The sequence below is a fragment of the Notamacropus eugenii genome, chromosome 1 (assembly GCF_028372415.1).
Source record: "Notamacropus eugenii isolate mMacEug1 chromosome 1, mMacEug1.pri_v2, whole genome shotgun sequence".
NCBI lineage: Eukaryota > Metazoa > Chordata > Mammalia > Diprotodontia > Macropodidae > Notamacropus > Notamacropus eugenii.
This window is the reverse complement of record NC_092872.1, coordinates 228659092-228680837: the sequence shown is the minus strand read 5'-3', so window position 1 is coordinate 228680837 and position 21746 is coordinate 228659092. Positions and strand designations below refer to the sequence as shown.

General features: G+C 41.1%; 1 protein-coding gene across 1 annotated transcript in view; it reads left to right on the top strand.

Annotated features, from left to right (window-relative positions):
• LOC140517108 (heparan-alpha-glucosaminide N-acetyltransferase-like) overlaps positions 1–21746 on the top strand; it is a 125204-nt gene that overhangs the window by 62383 nt on the left and 41075 nt on the right. Inside the window, exon 6 of the mRNA XM_072628018.1 lies at positions 16642–16719. Coding sequence (XP_072484119.1) covers positions 16642–16719 — 78 coding nt within the window. The remainder of the gene's footprint in view (positions 1–16641; positions 16720–21746) is intronic.

The following is a 21746-nucleotide window of genomic DNA, read 5'->3' as shown; positions in this document are numbered from 1 at the left end:
GAATAGGGTTAGCTTTTGTCTTCTTTGTATCAATACTTAGCATGGTGCCTAGAATGTAGAAGGCACTTAATAAATGCTTATGAATTTGACTTGACTGGGAGAATGAAATGCCTGGAGAAAGCCATAGGTAAGAACTGGACTATTTAGCCTGGAGAAGATTTACAGGAGACGAGATAGCTGTCTTCACGTGTGTGAAGGACTGTCATGCAGAAAAGGAGTTAGATTATTCTCAATAGAACTTGCAGGAATTTTGACTTGATAAAAGAAATCAATTTTTTTAGCAATTAGGATTGTTTCAAAGTATATTAAATACTAAAATATCTTAAACATCCTAAATCCCTAAACATTCCTAGGACCTCTCTTTAAACCTACATACTCAAATGAATCTGTAATCTTGTGAGTATGAGCATTCCCTCTTTTGCATATTGCAGTGTATCCATGTTTGTCCACATTGGGAGACTCTTGCTTGTATTCTCCCTGATCTGCTCCATACAGCATTCTGAGGGCCTTCCTCCTTTCTCTTGTCATTGCACAAATACCAGTGGAGCACATGGATTATTTATTTTGATGTTGTCCAGTTACTTCAGTTGCATCTGACTCCTTGTGATCCCATTTGGGGTTTTCTCAGCAAAGGTACTAGAGTTGCTTGTAATTTCCTTTTCCAACTCATTTTACAGATGAGAAAATTGAGGTAATCAGAGTTAAGTGACTTGCCCAGGGTCACTGTAATGGTAATTTAAAGTTAATGGTGGGTGGGGGAAGAGTTAAAAATCTTCCCCACTCATTAATAGACCTCAATACCTTTTGTTAATTTCTACTGAGGCACTGAGTTGGAGGGTCCTGCCCTCAACTCTGAAAATTGTCTAAATACTCTGATGTGAGGTTTTGTTTTGGGGCTTACTCATTGGAAATGTTTGGCCAGATGAGACTCTGGACAACCACTAAGGAGCCCTCCCTCAGCTTTGAAAACCCAGATGTTGCTGCTTCTCTCTCTGGTAACTATGTATATATTGCTTATGGTCAGATAGTTGGAAGCCCTGTCTATTGATCTTTATTTCTCTGTTTGTGTTTTCTCTGAAGTTCAAGGTGCTGACTTTTCCCCCGAACCAAGTGAATGATACATGTGCTTGATTAAAATAGGTTGTTGAGCCCTCAAAAGTGACTTTCCTTTTAGAAAAGCAGATCTAAGAAACTGCACAGCAGGTCCTCCTGTGTATCCTGGGGTCCTTGCTGTTACAGCCATACAATTAGTAAGCGGTTCAGGCTGAATTTGAACTCAAGTCTTCTTGACTTCAGGCTTGGTGCTCTATCCTCTGTACCACCTAGCTGTCCCAAAAGCTAGAGGATATCCATTAGCTAATCATGATCATCATCATCATCGTCATCATCATCATCATCATCATCATCATCATCATCATCATCATCACCATATGACTAACCTTTTATAGGGTTTAAAGTTCACAAAGAACATTACAAGTATTGTATCATTTGATCCTCTCAGCAAAAACTCTGAGAGGTAAGTGCTATTATTACCCTCATTTTACAGAAGAGGAAACTGAGACTGAGGAAGTTGTTTCAATTAATTTAATTAGTGTTAAAAATTTCCAGTATTTAATATATTGGAGAGGAGCTATCATAATATCTCTTGATACCCTTGGGCTCATTGCAGTATTGCCAGAAGGCAATTGTGTTGGGCTTGGGAACTTAGCAATTAACTTGGCATCCTTCAATAAACCCCAACAGGAGCATAGAAGTCTTAGAACTTTCATTGAGGCAGGATAGGGCAGTGGGTAGAGCTCTGGACTTGGAATCAAGATGATCCGGGTTCAAATATTACCTTACTATGTGACCCTGAAGGAATTGTTTAACTTCTCTGGTCATTAGTTTCCTCATCTGTGAAATGAGGGTCTAGAATTGATGGCCTCTATAGTACCTTTCCATTCTAGCTCTATAACTGGAATTCTGTTTTATTTCCAAGACATTAGAAGCACCACTATCTGAGGCCATCCCATGCCTCTGCCTGTTTGCAAAGGGTCCTCCTTGGTTTGTCAACCTTTTCCTTCTTCCAGCAGCAAAGCAACCAAACCCAAAGCCAAGCTCTTGCTAAATAGCGATAAAGCCAAGAGGATGTGGGGGAGCAATGATGATAAACTTCTCCAGTCCTGGGAACCTCAGAAATGGCTCATTTTAAATTCTCTTCAGCTAAAATGACATTAGTAACTAAATGCCCTTTGCAGAAGAATGGTAGCAGATAAGGAGTCTGGCACGATCCTTCCTTAACTCAGTTACCCCTATTCTGAATGGCTGAAAGCCTTTTTCATCTCTGAGATAGCTCCCTAATTCCATGAGAGTTCTGGGTTGAGCACCCAGGGGCAAAGAGCTCCAATGCCAGGGGCCGCATGTGGCAGGGGGATGGTCCCAGTTTCTGATGAGCTAGGGATATGCAAAAACCCAAATGAGAAAGGAGATAGGCTTAGCTGGGAATGTCAGTGAAAATGATGATACTTTATTACTGTGCTGTAGAATCACAGATGTTAGAGCAGGAAAGGACCTCCTAGATCCACTAGTTAAACTCCTTTATTTTATACATGTAGAAACAAGGGACACAGAGGCCATGTCACTAGCCTGAAGTCACGCAGCTGGTCAGTGCAACTCCACAGAGAAAGAATGCTTTGCCACATGGGTATTTGGAAAGGTTGGTTACTTAGAAGTCTGTTAAGTGGTCTAAGGACAGAAGGGTATTCTTCTAAAAGACTTAGGACAATCCATTTATGGTGGTATTTGAGCAGCCTGAAAGTCTACTCCTGAGCAATATATTTAGAAAATTCTTCTAATTTAACACCTTTCTATACATTTCATTCTCAAAATACAGAAATAGATAGAACAGGTACAGTTAATCCCAGGCCACCAATTGCACCGGAAAGCAGTGTGGTATAGTGGGATTGGATTTAGAAGCAGAAAAGCTAGGGTCCAATACAAAGTTGTGTGACCTTAGTGGGATTTCACTTCCTGTCTGTAAGTTTTGATTTCCTCAACTGTAAAATAGTGATTTTAGAAACAGGAGGTGGTGCAATGGCTAGAGTGCTGGGCCTACAGTCAGAAAGACCCAATTTCTAATCCATCCTCACTTATCAGATGTGTGACCCTGGGCAAGTCACTTAACCCTGTTTCTCTCAGTTTCCTCATCTGTAAAATGAGCTGGAGAAGGAAATAGCAAATCGCTCTAGTGTTTGTGCCAACAGAACCCGAAATGGGGTCATGAAGAATCAGACACTATTGAAAAATCACTCAACAATAATATATTGAGTAGAGAGCTGGCCTTGGAATGAGGAAGACCTGTGTGTGTACAGTCCTCCCTCTGCCACTTAAGGCTTTGTGACCCTGGGCCAGTGACTTAACACCATACTCCATCCCCATGCCAAGGTTCTGGAAGACTATAAATTATGGGGATAGTGCTGACCTGCATTGGCAGAGGTACTTTCAACCCAAGGATTTCTCTATCTTGATGAAGATCATAGTTCTGGTCCTCTAGATGCATGCCATTATATTCATGTTGATGGGAAATCCTGTGACTTGCTCAAAGTTCCAGAGCTGGGATCAGAATCCAGGTTTCTTGATTCTTTCCATTGTGATACTCTCCATCTCTTTAGGTTATTCTTCAGTTGTTTCAGTTGTGTATAACTCTCTGTGACCCCATATGGCATTTCCTTGGCAAAGATACTAGAGTGGTTTGCCATTTCCCTCCATTTTACAGATGAGGAAACTGAGACAAATAGGATAAAGTGACTTGCCCAGGGTCACATAGTAAGTATCTGAGGCTTGATTTGAACTCAGGTCTTCCCTAAGTTCAGGCTCGGTGCTCTATATGCTGCATCACCTAGCTGCCCATATCCCTAAAAGCATTGGAGGGTGAAGGAAATTTGAGACTGGTAGATTTGGAAATTTTCTTTTTTTCCATTTAAAAATAATTCTGAACTTAACAAATACCAAATAATAAGCACATTTCCATATACATTGTGGAAAAGGAAAAGATTGTACATGAATCTGCAAATTTCAGTCATTTGCAGCTTGCTTACATTTTGAATTATAATAAATTCTTACTGCTGTTATTATATGTTACAAAATTGTGATGCTTTCTTATAATTGTATTTTTAAAGTATGACAGTTTGAATATGGAATGTTCAAAGTTTCCCTGCTCATTTATGATTTCTTATAGTTTCTCCTTATTTTTTAGGGGAAACCCTATTCCTAACACCCTCCATTATCTCATCTCCCCACTCCCACTGGAAATAAAAAAAGTACAAAACCCTTATAAGATATATACCTAGTCAAGCAAAACAAATTCCCTAGTTGACCTTCTCCAAATGCACATATCTCATTGTGCAACATGAGTTCATCACCTCTCTATCAGGCGGTAGATACCTGGTTTCATGATCAGTTTCCTGGAATCCCGTTTAGGCATGACTATGACCAAAGTTCTCAAGTCTTTCAAAGTTGTTTTTCTTTACAATGTTACTGTTATTGTATAAATTGTTCTCCTGGTTCTACTCATGCCACTCTGCATCAGTTCTTATCAAGGTTTCTCTGAAACTGCCCTTTTAATCATTTTGATGGCAAAATAATATTCCATTACATCCATACACCACAATTTGTCCATCCTTTCCCAACTGATGGGCACTCTTTAATTCTTAGTTCTTGGCCATCATGAAAAGCTACTATAAATGCATCATATCCTCTTTCTTTGATCCCTTTGGGATACACTCCTAGTAGTCACATTTCTGGGTCAAAGAGTATGCACAGTTTATTGACTTCTGAGGTATATTTCCAATTGTTTCCCATAATAGCCATACCATACTACAGCTCTATCACCAATGCAATAATGTGCCTGTTTTTCCCATAGTGCCTCCAACTTTTATCTTCCTTTATCATCTTCACTAATCTGAGAGATACGAGGTAGAGCATCAGAGTTGATTTAATTTGCATTTCTCTATTGGTAATGTGTAGTATTTTTTCATATGGTTATCAATAGTCTGGGTTTGAAAATGGCTTGTGACTGGACACTAATTTTTTTTCAATTAACTAACATTTGTTTTGTTTCTATCCCCCTGTCCCTTCCCCCTGAAAAATAAAAAGAAACAAAACCCTTATCAAGAATTCACAATCAAGCAAAACAAATATTGGCCACCTCCAAAACTGTATCTCATTCGGTATATCTAGACTATCATTTTGCCATCAGGAGGTAGGTGGCGTTCTTCATCCCTGGTTCACTGGAATGATGGCTGATCACTGTGCTGACCAGAGTTCCTAAGTCTTTAAAGTTCTTTTCGTTTACAATGTTGTTAAGTATACTAAGAGTCAGGAAGACTTGGGTTCAGATCCTGACACTAATTATGTGGATGGCCTTTGGGCAAGTTAGCAGACTCCTAAATGTCTTGTCATACATACAAATTTTGCAGGACTCACTGTGCAATAAAATGAGATCATATGTAAAGCTCTTTGCAAACAGTATCCTAGGGTATCTCATAACTATCTCCTGCCTTATTCAACCAAGGGTGTGCTTTTTGTTATGTGGCATGAGTTACATAAATGTCAGTTATTGTTACTGTATTTTCCAGACCTCAGAAAGGCATCATGACAGGCAGGGATAACATAAGAATTTGAAATAGTGGACAGATAATCTTGATTCAAATCAGATCTTTTGATTTAAATGTCTTTTCCCCTCTAAGTATTTATGATAAAGGTATTACACTTCCAATTTGTTCATCCAGAAACACAGTGGTTTACACTTGGGAGGAAAGGTCGACGATATCAAGGCAAGTAAGGAATTCAAAGTAGTTGAGGACCAGAAAAAACTAGTTGTTCAGTCATATCTGACTCTTTGTGACCCTATTTGGGGTTTTCTCAGCAAAGATACTGGCTTGCCATTTCCTTCTCTAGCTTATTTTACAGATGAGGAAATTGAGAAAACGGGTTAAGCAGCTCACCCAGGGTCACATGGGTAGTAAGTGTCTGGGGCTGGATTTGAACTCAGGTCTTCCAGACTCAGCACTCTATTTATTGAACCACCAAGCCATCATTGTTGATAGAGCAGTTGTTAGAAGGGTGAGGAGAGAAACCAATTTGCAAGGGGTGAAGAGTGAGTGAATGTTAAGTGGAGCAAATGCAAGATGCTTTTTTTAAAGATTTTGTCAGTGAAGGCAGGGCCATCTCTAAGAGGGTTGGAGGCGGGGGGGGTGGTGATATCACCCAGGCCCCAGGTTACTGAATGTAGTCAAGGCCAAATTTGCAGGATAATTCATTGAAACAGAAAGTGAGGAGATTGTAGACTGAACTGAGTTCTGTCCCTATCCTAGATCCTTCCCCCATGAACAGTGGATAAGTATCCCATTGGTCAGCTAAGGGTGGACTTTTTGTTAGGTAGTGTGGGTACAAAAATTCCTAGTTATAGCTCTGATGGAGAGAAAACTTGTTGGTAGTTTGAAGAGGAAATGAGCTCTAGGGAAAGTTTCTTAAGATAGGGAGGTTGACTGATGGGAAGCAATCAGAAAAGAAGAAAATTCGGAAGTTGTCAGAAAGAAAACAATAAAAGATGGAGATCCCAGAGAAGGCAATAAGCCTAGATTCAGGAAGACTCGGGCTCAAGTTCTTTCTCTAACATTGTATGACTCTGGGCAAATTACTTAATCATCGTGAGCCTCAATTTCCTCATCTGTAAAATGGGGATAATAACCTGTCTCACAGGTTGTTATGAGGAACGAATGAGATGTAGGACTAATGCTTCCCCTCTTCCCCAGTTTCCTCATATGTAAACCTCAGTTCCCTCATATGTAAAATGGGGGATAGCGTTAGATGACCTCTAAAATCCCTTCTAGCCCCAAACCCAAGACTTGATGATCTTCTTAGGGAAATAGGAAACTAAGTAGTTTTTTGGGAGCTGAAAGTTGATTGAAGGTCTTGAAGAAAGAGGAAAAGGTTTGGACCAATTGTGTCTGTGATTGTAAAGGATGTCAGTAAGAGGAGACTAGAATACCAAGTGTTGCCAAGTAGCAGTTAGTCCTCAACTGAAGATTTGCACTATTTGACAGCCCAACAGAAGTGCTCCCAGAGACCCAAATCCAATCATCTTCTCTTTGGTGTGTCCATGAGCTTTTCTAACTCAGATGTGAGGAAAACTATGGAATTACAGGGCCACAAACCAGATGTCTCTTTTGGGGAATGGGCAGAATGGAATGAAAAGTTTAATGAAACCACAAAGGCATTGGGTTTGATTTGATTAAACCTGTAATGGTGTTTCTAGATGTCTATTGGAAAACATTCAAAGGTTCTCTGCCTGGAGCAGTGCCTGCCTCTCATCACCCAGTCAGGACCTCCTCTATTAGCCAAGTCATAACACCTAGAGCTCTGAATATCTACTGACAGATTCCAGCTATCCTGGCATAAGGTGGGACATTTCCTGCTTAAGACAGCCTGAGGCTGAGTAAATGAGGGCTAGGCAATAGAGGGCCTCCCTCCCTTCCTCTGTGGTAATGCAGGGACATGTGATGGGGTGAGTGTATACCCAAAGTTCTGAGGAGGAATAAGGTGGCTCTGTGGGTAACACATGTGAGCTGGAGGGGCAGGGACATGGGTTGTGTTACCTGGTAATAGGATCATACATTTATATATATGTCTATGTATGTATGTGTGTATATCTACATATATTTTTATTTATATATTTTTAAATTTATATATATTAGATCATTAGAGACCATTGAATCAAAATCCCTCATTTTAGAGATTAGGAACTCAAGTTTCAGAGGAGTTAAATGAGCTGCTCAGTCATATAGGCAATAATTAATAATAATAATGAACATTTATAGCACTTTAAGGTGTTTCCGTATATTATCTTCTTTGATTCTCACAACAACCCTATGAAGTACGTGCTATTATTATCCCCATTTATAGATGGGGAAACTGAGGTTTGGGTGAAATGACTTACCCAGAGTCATATTGGCTAGGAAGTATCTGAGGCAGGATTTGAACTCAGGTTTTACTGAGCCCAGATCTAGGACTTTTATCCATTGGGTCATTTAGCTACCTCAAGGAGTAAACACAAGATTTGAACTCAGGTCCTCTGATTACAAACCCAACAGCATGGGATCACAGTTTTAAAATGGAACGGAACTTTACAGGTCAACTATACCAAAGTCCCTCCTTACAGTGACGATGAAACCAAGGAACAGAGATTAAGTGATTTGCTCGGGGGACTGAATAAAGTGTAGAGAGATTCCAGACCCAGCCTCTCACTCCAATAATCTTTTCACTGTTCCAGTAGATGAGACATTTCATCCCACACTCTGGGCTTCAGTATAGGGCAGAGGTCATATACTAGTGTTCCTGTCTCATTGCTGTGGGCATCTAGACAATGTCTAAGCCCTTCCCCAAATCCCCAAAGGGTGTGACAAGTGCTAAAAATGATGTGCAAGTGGAAAAGGAATGAAGAACAGTCTCTGTGGCTATGGTTGGGTGTTTCCTGGAAGCACAAAAAGATGTTTGCTTGACTATCCATGGAAAAGTGTCTGGAAGGAAAAAAATAAAAGCAAGACCAGAGGGAAAAGAGAAAAAAAGTAACAGCAACTGAGGATGATTCTAATTCCTGGAAACAAAAGAGTTTGCTATAAAAAATAGCCTGTCTTTGGCCTGCTCCCCTGGTTTGGTTTTCCATAACTAACAAGTGTCTGTGCCCACCTCTCCCCCTCTTCGTTTGCTTAGTTGACAAGGCCACAGTGAAGTCTGCTCCACATCAGGAGGCTGATATCACCCAGCAGGTGGCCTTTCTGAACTTTCTCTCTTGCCCAGGCTTGGGGAAGAGAGGGATAAAGTGACTTTTTCCTCAGCAAGTTTGAACCAGCATTGCATCTTAGATTCTTTGCCTGGACCTTGGAGGATTCTCCCCTCCTCCCCTCCTAGGAAGCTGTATTTCCACAGAGGTTGAGTCAATCTTGCTGGGCAGAAGCAGAGATGCTAAACAGAGATGCCTGAGGTCGCTTTGTGATGGGAAGTCCCTTAAGACAAAGGCAGATTTTTCCGATTTCTTCTGGCACATTCTAGCTGCTGCTGATCAGTGCAGCAGGATTTGGCTTTGGCTTTCTTTCAAAAACTCAGCCAAAAGAGAACTAAGGGAATGAGAAAAAGAAATTGGAGGGGACTTTCCATGGAGGTGTAGCCAATGATATCATGTCTATTTTCATGAGTCTTGAGGACGCTTTCTTATATGGACAAAAGGACAAGAAACAGTGACACCAATCAATGAGATTTGGTCAATTCTAGTAAAAATCCAGGTCATGTGAGGATTCCTGGGGCCAGAGTGTTTTCCTCTGTGGGTAGTATTAGCCATCCACTTCAGCCTTTGTCATGTTTTAACAGACTTCATTCCTACATGCCTGCATTCAAACAGAAAGCATCATGTCTTTCATCCATCTCTTTGGACCATTAAGAAAAAGAAAAAACAGGGGCTGAACATTCTCATGTATTCACAATCCAAGCCTTACCAAGACTAGCAGTTCTCCAATAATCTCCACCCTCCCTACACACATCCCTTACCTCTAATGGTCATCTCTGGATTGTAAATATGCTGGTGATATTGTCTGATAATGGTGGCATAAACTGAGGTCCGGTTACAACGTGGGCTCCTTGAAAGTGAGATATTTTTGTTTTTGTATTCTCATTGCATAGCACAGGCATTAATAAATATCCTTTGATTGCTCAGCAAAGTGTACCCCTGCTCAGTGTAGGCAGGCATGGAAGGCTGGTTAAGTTTCTCCCCATCAAGGCTGGAGGCAGGTCTGTGACCACTCTCAATTCCAAGACCTCACCATGCTGGGAGGGTGGAAACAGTTTTGATTCTATGGCTTCAGGTGGGCAGATTGTCCAAGAGATGATTGAGAGACTGAAAATATTTCTGTCCGTACTTCACTACTTCAGATACCAGGATGGAGAACCCAGGGTATCTGGGTTCTTGTCTTGACTCCATGATGAATTCATAATGATGACCTTCCACAAGTTGATTTCATAAAATGATAGGGTTAGAGTAATGACCTGCAAGCTCTGTTCCAACATGAACCCTGTGGGATTCCAAGACTGGAGTAGATATTTACATGTCACTTCTTCCGTTTAGAATATGAGCTCCTCCAGGGTTCATGTTTTTTTTCTTTCTTTATATCCCCAGAATTAAGCAGAATACCTGATTGTTGGTTGAATGACAATCTAGAGTCAGGAAGCCCTTGTGCCAACCAATGGTCACGCTGCTGTGAGCTCTGAGAGTCATATCTGAACAATGCCGTGGTAACTGGTAAATTGTTGCCCAACTTTGCCTGTGTGTAGAGCAGCTCTGGTCCTATGTGAGTCAAGACATCACCCCACGATGTCACTCACTGGTCCTTGTCCAAAGCAAAAGACAAACAACAAGGACAGAGACCATGTCTTATTTTTCCCTGGATCCCCCATAGCACCTGGCACCTATCAGACACTTAGTAGGTGTTTGTTGAAGGAATGACAACCAAAATGTGTAAAAGAGCCAGAAGGAATCTTTGGAGAAAGAAGCAAGAGGCAGGCTGCACCCTGAGTACAAGGGAGCTAAAAGCAGGGAGCAACCAGATCCTCAATATCTGTCCCCTCTCTCTGTGCCTGCCCCACCCCTCCCCAAGACATTACATCTAGACAATCTTTACCCCTGCTCCCTCCCTCTCTCCCCCCACTCTCTGTCTCTCTGTCTCCCTCTATCTCTCTGTCTCTCTGTGTGTCTGTCTCTGTGTGTTTGTCTTTCTCTGTCTCTGTCTCTCACTCTTTCTCTCTCTCCCAACCCTCCCTCCCTGCCCCCCAGTCTTAGTTTTTCAAACCCCTCTCTGTGGACCAGGAGGGAACAAGCTTGAGCCAATTAGTTAATCTATTTTTATAGCTCAGAGTGGGGAAAGCCTTTCATCGAGGTGTAATTGAGAAACATGTTAATTGTTTGCCACTGACCTTTGCCTCTTTTCTCTGCTCCTTGGGGGAGAGAGCCTTTCATGTGTCCCAGGAGGCTCTCTGCCTCTTCTGTCTTAAACTATCAGGGAACCACTCTTGGCAGCTCGGGTAGGGGCAGATTCCTGCTGGGAGGAGCCCCAGTCGAAGCCAGTCTTCCCTGCATTCATTCCTTCTTCCTTCAGCTATAGAAGGGGTATCTTCAGCATTAGAGGCCTTCCTGGTGGAAGAAAAGAAAGGAAAGAAGCATGCTTTCTTGTTGTGGAAGCTCATATCTTTTTGGCTTCTGACATCATTGTCCTCCCTCCTCACCCCACTGCCCAACTCCCATTTGTCTGCATATGGGTGTAAGTAACTGACCCTGGAGTCTTTGGTTGAAGTTTTACTAATGACTACCACTAACTGAGGCATCTCTAGTATAGTTCTGGTGTCAACCAAGCAGAAGCGACAAGAGAGGCAGGCACAGTCAAAACATCTCAAACTCAGTTTTTCTAGGAGTTCCTTCCTAGTCCTCTCAGCTCCTAGTGTTTCCCCTCTGAGATTCCCTTCCATCTACTCTGTGCACACACCCACACACACACACGCACACACATGCACACACGCACACTCTGTATACACCCACACATATATACATATATACACATGTATGTGTATATATGTATATGTATATATCTTGTATGTAGCTACTTATTTACATAAGTATGTGAGCTCCTTGAGTAAAGATACTGGGGTTTTGGGTTTTTTTTGCCTTTCTTTGTGAGTTTAGACAGTATAGTACCAGGAACATAGATGAACTTAGTCAGTGCTTGTTGATTGACTGAGATGCAGAGGAAGAAGGAAGGAGATTATTGGTTGCATGCTGTTAGAACACACGTGCAGGTGACAGTGCTACCTCCAGCCTCAATTTATTTATTTTTTCTTTTTATTTATTTATTTATTTATTTTCGGTGTTCCACAATCACTATCATACAACCTAATTTTTTTCTTTCCCTCCCACCTGCTCCCTCCCTCCCCAAGTCAGCATGCAATTTTATATAGGTTGTACACATACATTCCTATTAAATACATTTTCACCATAGTCATGTTGTATAGAAGAATTAAAATGAATGGGAGAAATCATATAACAAACCAAAATGTAATACAAAAGAAAATGATCTGCTACAATCTGCGATTGAATTCCATAGTTCTTTCTCTGAATGTGGAAGACATTTTGCCTTAAAAGACCATTGGGAATTTTTTAAGTCCTTACATTGCAATGAAGTTCTAAGTCTACCAGAAAAAGTCCTCTCATACTGTGATTATTGCTGTGTGCAAAGTTCTCCTGGTTCTGCTCCTTTCGCTCAGCATCAGATCATATAAGTCTTTCCAGGCCTCTATAAAGTCTTCCTGTTTGTCATTTCTTATAGTATTTCTTATAGTATTCCATTACATTCATATATCATAATTTATTCAGTCAATTGATGGGCATCCCCTTGATTTCCAGTTTTTGGTCACCACAAAGAGTGAAGCTATAAGTATTTCTGTACATGTGGGACCCTTTCTCATTTTCATGATCTCTTAGGGATACAGTCCTAGAAGCAGTATTGCTGGGTCAAAGGGTATGCACATTTTTGCAACCCTTTGGGCATAGTTCCAAATTGCTCTCCAGAATAGTTGGATCAGCTCACAGCTCCACCAACAACGAATTAGTGTTCAGACTCTCCCACATCTTCTCCAACCTTTATCATCTTCTTGTTCTGTCATGTTAGCCAATCTGATAGATGTGATGTGGTATCTCAGTTATTTTGATTTGCATCTCTAATCAATAGTGATGTGGAGCATTTTTTCATACGATTATAGATATATTTAATTTCTTCCTCTGAAAACTGCCCGTTCATATCCTTTGACAATTTATCAATTGGGGAATGACTCATATTCTTGTACATTTGACTCAGTTCTATATATATTTTAGAAATGAGTCCAGCCTCAATTTATGAACATTGTGAGCTTTTCCTTACTTTTCTAGAATCTGCCTGCCCTTCCTTAGGGGATGTCTGCAGCAATGAGGCTTTGATTTTCCATACCAAAAATAATATTCAAGTTTCAAGGATACATAGAAAAGCCAGAACTGCTGGGTCCATGGAAGAAGAGCCAGAGAAGACCAGTCTTGAGTATGTGTTGACTCAACAGCTGTGCCTGGGAATCACAGAAACTTTTGCCACCCACTCAGATTCTATGTGACTGTTCTGCAATGAGGGTTCAAGACTTTTTCCTTCTCTGATCATATTTGGAAAGAAAAGGTTCATGAAGGCTGCAAATCTGTTGAAGCTCAGGAGAATGAATAAAGCTATGAGACTCCACCATGGGAAACAGAAGTAATGGAAGAAATCTCTGATTTGGGGAAGGGATGGGGTTTGCTGCAGTTCTCTTCTCCCTATCCCTGAGGCTTGATATTACCATTTGTATCCTACCTAATTCAGTTGTTTGACTTCTGTTGCACTATGAAGTTTCCAGTGATTCACTAACAGCTGGATCTAGGAGGTGAAAGGGGGAAGATGAGCAAATGCAATGATCTGGAATCTCCTTGAGGAAGTAATAGGAAGCTAGTGCATGGGGAGACTGCGGACTCCCCACCCTGTCCTATCCGTGTTATATAGGGACAACCTGTCCTGAGAAAAGAGGGCTATGGGATCTTCACAACTCCTTCTTCTGCCTTTTTACCTTGCTCATCACTTTCAATCCTACATAGGTCAGACAAAGTCTTTGAGACAGGCTGACTGAATTTCTGTGGTGCCTGGCAGGCCATCCGTTTCCCATTAGTGCCAGAAATGAAGGATTCTCTTCTGATGCCAATTTTTGTGCCTTTATAGGACTTCAGATTCCATCTCTTAGATAGAAATGCCAATCTACCTTCTTTTTTACCTATCCAATTAAATTTTTCACATTCATGAGGTACTTGGTTTTAGGAAGTGCTTTCAACCCAACAATCCAGTGTGGTTGATTGTGAAAGTATCACCACCCTCATTATAAATACAAACACAAATTCCAGTGCTGGATAAGTCACTGCTAATTACACTGGGAGGGATGGGGTAGGGAGAGAAGAGGAGATGTCAGTCAAGTAAAATAACCTGTTCAGAGTCATATAGCTTATAAATAGTAGATTTGGTACTCAAAACTCAAATCTTCTGATTGTATCCAGTGTACTTTATACATTGCACATAAGTGCTTAATAAATACTTATAACTATATTGACTATAAGTATTTTTATCTTCCATCAGGCAGTTAAGTGATGCTTTGGATGGAACTCTGGGCCTAGAGTCAGGAAGGACCTGAGTTCAAATCTATCCTCAGACAGTTATGTGACCCTGGTCAAGTGACTTAATCTCTGCCTGCCTCAGTTACCTCAACTGTAAAATGGGGATAATAGCACCTACCTCACAGGTTTGTTATGAGAATCAAATGATATTTGTAAAATGCTTAGCTCAGTGCCTAGAACATAGTAGACACTTAATAAATGCTTATTCCTTTCCCTTTCTCTTCCTCCTGTCACTTAGTGGTCATAAATTATCATTGAACCCCAGCTAATTGGTACAATAGATAGTTAAGTGGCCCAGAGTCACTGACCTCAGATATTTACTAGATGTGTGACCCTGGGCAAGTCATTTGACCCTGTGTGACTCAGTTTCCTCATCTGTAAATTGAGCTGGAGAAGGAAATAGCAAACCACTCCAGTATCTTTCCCAAGAAAATTCTAAAAGGGGTCATGGAAAATTAGACACAATGGAAATGACTAAACAACAACAGTTGGTTTAGTAGAATACTGACCTTGAGACAGGAAGACCTGATTTAAAATCCTGCCTCAGAGACTTAGTCATTGTGTCGCTCACTCCAGGCAAATCACTTAACTTCTCTCAGCCTCGTCTTTGGATTAGAACTAATAGAAACTTCTCCCTGGTAGTGTTGCTGTAAGTATCAGATAAGGTAACATATATAAAGCAATTTGAAATCGAATTGATTCAATCTCAGAATCTTAATTCCATTCGTTGCTTTTCTCAAAGCTAAGTTATGTCTACCCAAGGCTGGATCCCCTAGCTGTTGAGCTAGATGCTAAGGATCTCCTATGTTTCTGGGGAGCTGGACATGGCACCAAGGGGATGGCTCGTTCTCTGCTCCATTGCCAGGACCTGCAATGGCTTGACACTTCTTACCTCTGTGTAGTCCCAAGGTAGATTTTCCCTATTTCCAAAGTGAGTCAGTCAGTCAACACCGTCCCCTGAGGTCAGGTCAGGCAGATAGATTTGGCCTTAGGTCGAATTGTGAAGTAAGCCAGAGTGACCCTCAGAGTGTCTCTTCCTCTCCTAGCCTGATGCTCAGTCCCTGGTTACACCCAGCTTCCTGGAACCTTCATATCTCCCACAGAGTCTCATCTAGGCATGCCTTCCCTCTTCCAACCTCCCTGATATGGACCTTTCCTTTCCCCTTCCCTCCCAATGATTCTACTCCCTTAGGGTCCAGTTCTCTGCTTGGGGACAGCTCACTAATCTGATAAACTCATCGATGCTAAAGTGATCATGGAAGCTAATGGGTCAACATTACCCTTCTCAGGCGCCATCTTGAACAGTAAAATTCAGGTGATGTTTTAGTCACTAGTGACTCTAAGGGTGAGGAATTTCAAGTTTCATGACAGACTGGCAAAGGGAGACATTTTATTGGTAGGCTGCCACCTATTTCACCCATGAGAATGGGCACCTCTGTTACAAGTTATCATGAGGGCGTATATGAGAAATACAAGCAAGGTGCAATGAAGTGGATATAGAATATGGAGTCAAAATAGCTGAATTCAAACCTGAGAATCTACCATTCACTGTCTATCAGCAAGTCTCTGGGCCTGACATTCCTCAATTGTAAAACAGGATGATGGACTATACAACCTTTAAGGTCCCTTCTAGCTTTGAACCTAAGGTCTTGTGATTTTATGAACTTGGGAAGCTCCTAGGCCACATTTGTCCCATCTACCTCTGACCATGCCCACCAGGACTCTTACATGCCTCCCCTGATGGTAAGTTCCCTGAAAGTCAAGAATGTCATATACACCTAAATTTCAAGGACATAACTTTTGTGACATTGTACCTCTAGGGACACTGGACATTCAGCAAAGCTGAGATGATAGTGCCAAGTTGCTGATCAGTCATTTCTCAGTCATGTCCAACTCTTTGTGACCCTATTTGGGGTTTTCTTGGCGAAGATGTCAGAATGGTTTGCCATTTTCCTCTCCAGCTCATTTTGCAGATGAGAAAACTGAGGCAAATTGGCTGAAGTGACTTGCCCAGGGTCACACAGGGTAGTAAGTGTCTGAACCGTGGTGGATGTGTAAAGGTAAACAGATTTCTATACCTTGCAATGCCTTAGGCAATTCTCTAAGTCTATAAATTGCAAAAGAAAGTGTTGATCTTCATTGGTAGAGTCTCCTCACCTGGGTATTTCCTACCCAGTCCCTTATCCTTTAAGGAAACACATAGACAGGCCCTGAGTCTCTCCTCCAGCTTCCTCTCACAAATCAGGTTCAGAACCAGCCTACCCACAAAGCACTTTGTTTTGGAAAAAAGAAGTCTGCTAATACCCATTTCTCTCCTCTCTCTCCCCTTGTTTTCTTCCAATTAACAGGCTGGAAAGATTATCCTAATGTACCGCACTAAGCCATGGAGTATCCTGAAGAGATTTCTTATCTGGTCCGCTTTGCTGGTAAGTGGCACGAAGCCTGCTGCTGTAGAAAATAACAGAATTAGCAGAGATGCCAGGTTCCATTACTTCTAATGGCCACTGTTCTTGCCCTGTACATCACACTGGTATTAAGAGGGAAAGAATTACCCCCTCCCTGCCTGTTTCCAAGAATTCAGAGCTGAGATGTCTATTGGAATTGGTGAGACCTTGCCTGCTCTGGTCAGAGGGCTGTCAGCAGAGGCTGCTGAGATTTCTCTCTGGGGTATTCTCTCACTGAACAAAGACTACAAGGCAACTAGGGGCAGCGAGCATAGGGCTGAGTGTCCTAGGCTTGGAGTCGGGAAGATGTAAGTTAAAAACGTGGCCCCCAAAACTTCCCACTGAAGTGATTTCCCTTCTCCAGACCTCAGCTTCCCGTGTGTAAAATGATAATAAGAACACCTCTGTTGTAAGGTGTGAGGACCCCGTGAGAGCAGGTATAGAAAGTGATTAGTAGCCTTTAAAAAAGTATGTAAATGTCAGTAGCATCATTATTACTATTACCTTTATTATCTTATTCTCATCTTTTTCAATGGGATTCTGGGCCAAGACATCATCCTATAATCATTGCTTTATTTTCAGTCTCCTACAGACTGGTGTAGCTGACTAAATTATTAAGGTGTAAGCTCTTGCCCTAAAGGCTCACTGAAAGCATCCTTAGAACAATCCCAGTAGTAAACAGGACAGCAGGGTTGATGTGCACTTTTACCTATTCCCACATGGTTTTGCTCTCCTCTACTAGATGTCTGGGTAGCTAGGTGGTGCAGTGGATAGAGCACTGGGTCTGGAGTCAGGGAGACCTGAGTTCAAATCTGGATTCAGATACTTACAAGCTGTGTGACCCTGAACAAATAAATTAACCCTATTTACCTCCGTTTCCTCATCTATAAAATGAACTAGAGAAAGAAATGTCAAACCACTCCAGTATGTTTGACAAGAAAATAGTGAATGGGATTATGAAGAGTTAGACATGACTGAACAACAAGCTAGATTTCTATGTTTTGTGAGTTTTTTATTCCATGTAACTTGGAGAGAGAGTATATCCAATGTCTACATTTATTTAGAATGTTGTCAAGTTATTGTTGTTTTTGTTGTTTTAAATGAATAGATATTATGTCTGAATGATTATGGGCAATAGAATGATCTATGATAATGGCCAAATTCCAGGACATTTTATTAGTTGAGTTGTCCAGGGTATTTTGAAGTCTGTATTTGGAATTTGGGTGTTTACTGTCCATGAGTCTATAAAAGATAGTGAGTTTTTGGTAGATAATTCTAGTTAGCAGGACACTACATATTTCCAGACACACTCTTTCCTTGTATGTTCATCACTAAGTCCAGACTTTTTAAGGGTAACCCTTTTAGGGATTTTCAGTGGCAATGACCTGGTCCTAAGCTGCCATCACAAACTCCTCTGTTTTCACAAACAAATCTGCACAACTTAGTCTTTTGTTCAGAGTTTCTTGATGAACATGTTTTTGGCTGCATCCATGAAGATGTCATCAGGGTGGGGGTGGGGGACTTATTCTATGCTTTGACATCAAACCATTCAAAGACTCCATTTAGAGTTAAACCAACTATTTTTGTTTACATGTGGCAAATCCAGTGGCGTATACCCATCATCAGCATTTACTACTGCGCAGTGGAGCTTCACCTGCCTATTCAAAAAGTGTTTCTACAGAGTTTCTCTTTGTCACATTCTCTAAAAATGCCTATCAGTCTTCAGTCCACTTTATCTGTACTTCTGATTTGCCCAGTCTACCAGTCAGACTTACTGATGTAGAAGCCTTGCCGGCAAGTAGGATATTTGTATTTCTGAGATGTTCTGGTGTGTTTGTTGTTGTTCAGCCATGTCTGTCTCTTCTTGTCACTGTGGACTAACTGTCCATAGCGTTTTCTTGACAAAGATACTGGAATGGTTGATCATTTCCTTCTCCAGGGGTTAAGTGATTTGCTCAGAGCCATATAGCTAATAAGTGTCTGAGGTCAAATTTGAACTCTGGTCTTTCTGACCGCAAGCCCAGCACTTTATCCACTGCATCACCTAGCTGCCCAGTTCTGGTGTATCTTCCCTCTTTATAGTCCAAAACCCATATAGGACCATCCTCTACATCAAGTTGATGACCACATCAGTTTTGAATATTGGCAGCCTGTTGTCCTTTGCATCTCTCTGCCCCCAAGGCCAGTCTATTGCTAAGATTCATATGAGCGCTTACATCATCACACAGGTTGGGGTTACATTAATTCATGCTATCACTAGAGTCCAGTTGGCCCAAGTCTCAAGGTATCTTCCAGGCTTTCAAAGCTAAGGTAGTAGTCTCTTTTGCTTGGTGAGTCCCTGCCCTGGACCACCAATTCATGATCACTCTCAGCTCCTCTTCCTTCTCCTTCTCACTCTTCTTCTTCTTCCTTTCTTCTACTCCTTTTCTTGCTGCTGCATTTGTTGTTGTTCTTCTTCCCCCTCCTTTTTTATCTGTCTGTCTTCATCTCTGTCTTTCTCTCTTTCTCTCTCTTTTCTTTGCAATTGTCCATTGCCCTCGCTACTTTAATAACATGGACTGTATGTTAGGCTTTGAAGGGATTATTAACCAGAAAGGATCATTTGATATTGTCTGTATTCACAGAAGCATAATATGCAAGATTTGTTGCATGAGTACTTATAAATATTTGTTGATTAATAATATTCAGTACAAAGTTTGTGATAGCCCCATTGTGCACTGCTCTTGTAAGACCATATCTGGAATATTATGTTTGTTTTTTGGTGCTATATATTTACAAGGACATCCATCAATAAACATAAATTAAGTGCCTACTGAATGACATATGCTTTTGTAGGTGTCAGGGATACAAAGAAGACAGTGACAAGCAGGAACACATCAAAGTGACAAGATTGGAAAATCAATTATATAAGAATGATCTGAAGGACCTGGAGAGGAGAAGACCTTGGGGAGTGTGGGGATGTGATAGCCATTTTCAAATCTGTAATGGTAGGCCATGGAGGAGAGATTAGATTAATTTTGTTTTGCCCCAGAAGGCCCAATTAGAGTCAATGGATGGAAATTACATGGACATAGGTTTCAATTCAGTACAAGGATGCATTTCCTAACAACTGTCTGAAAATGGAATCAACTAAATCATGAGATCCTCTGAAAGTTATCAAGCAGAGGGCATTCATGCTTCGAATGAGGTTGGATTAATTGACCACTGCGGTCTCTGCCAACTCTAAGATTCTCTTAATGGTACAGATGATAAGTGCTACAGAAGTTCAGGTCAAATGACATAATTTTTGCAAAGTGCTTTGTAAACCTTAAAGTGCTACTCTAATGTTAGCTGTTATTATTATTGTTTTTAAAATAAGAAGTTGGTTCAGTTGGGGCTAGGGATATGGAAGAAGCTTCTCTGAAAGAGGGTGGGTCTTGAATTGGTCCCTGAATGAAGGAAAAGATCAGTATTTTTAATTAACAGAACTAGAAAATTGAACCCAGTGGCTGAAAATGATGTCAATACTAACCCCAAAAGTGGTTTTTCTAAGTAGAAGTTGATCAAAATTGTCAATAACCTGATAGATGGATTTCAGTTTGAGACTAGCTAGGGTAGTATGAGTGTCTTACCTAGGAATGGAAGCTTATGAATATAATTAGATGTGGAATATATATTCAGTCACAGAATCTTGGAGGAGAAAAGGATCAGAGGGGCCACAAGTTCCTCCTTTTACACAAGAGGAAACTGAGGCCCAGAGAGATCAAGTGGCTTGTTGTGAATCACATGGTGAGTTAGTGACACAATCAGTTAGAAGCCAGGCCTTCTGATGATGGGTGTAGTGCCCTTTCTGTCATGCCAACTGGAAAATACCTACCTTCCAGGCATATTTTTCATCATTTTTTCCTGCTCCCTCCAGAGTTCACAAACTATTGCAAGACATTGCTTGGAAGGACTTCAGAGCTTACAGGACAGTCCTCAGAAATTATGAATTGGGAATGAGGAGGGTATATTGCAACAAGCCCTAATGGATATAGCAGGGAAGTTTAAATTCTGGGTCAGTCCCTCAGCAAAATATATCAGAAAAGACCACTTTTCCCTTAGGAAAGTACAAAATAAACATATCTTTGGGCCCCATAAACATGACAGGAGTCATAGTTTCTTCTGTCACACAAGAGTTTGGGTTCATCGCTTTATATTCCACATCTCACTCCTTCCTTTTTTGCCTTTATAAATGCTCTTTTCTTTTTACAAATATCTTTTCACAGATCATCTTCTTACTCCTCTTTCCTCCTTCCCCAAGAAGCCAGCAATATTTAGGGCTCTGATGATTCCTCTGGGGAAGTCTGTGGTCTCAATACTGAAAGCCATTCTACTCTCCCTGGGCAATGTCCCCTGAGGACCTGGGAAATATGGCACTGCAGCCAGCTACAGCAAGGTTAATGAGAATGTGTTAAAGTCCACAGGCGAGGAGAACAGATTGAAAACCTGACTGACCAAACCATAAACAGAGGTTAATGATGGATAACAGCCTAATGAGTTAGAGAAGGTATCTAATGGGGTTCCAGAGGGATGATTGTGAGTCCTGGTCTCATTTAACATTTTTATTAATGACCAGGGGAATGCACCATCTGATAACGAACTGGGTGGACAGCAGATTTCAGGGCAGTATAGGGAACTGGGTGTGAGAAATTAGCATAAATGAGTGTGTGTGAAAAGCTTTGCAATGTGAACAGAGAAGAAACACATAAGAGCAGTGAGCATGCTAATAATTACCGACGTTTATGTAGTACCTAAAAGCCTGTAAAGTGTTTTACATACATTCTCATTTGAGCCTCACAACAAAGCTGGGAGGTAGGCATCACTGCTTACAGTGATTGATTTCCTTATTGATATGTCCATATCAATAAGGAAACTGAGGCACAGAGAGGTTTCCTGATTTGCCCATGTTCACACAGCTGATAAAGGACAGAGCTAAAATTTGAACTCATGTTTTCCTGACCAAAATCACGATGTCTTTTCTCCTTCAT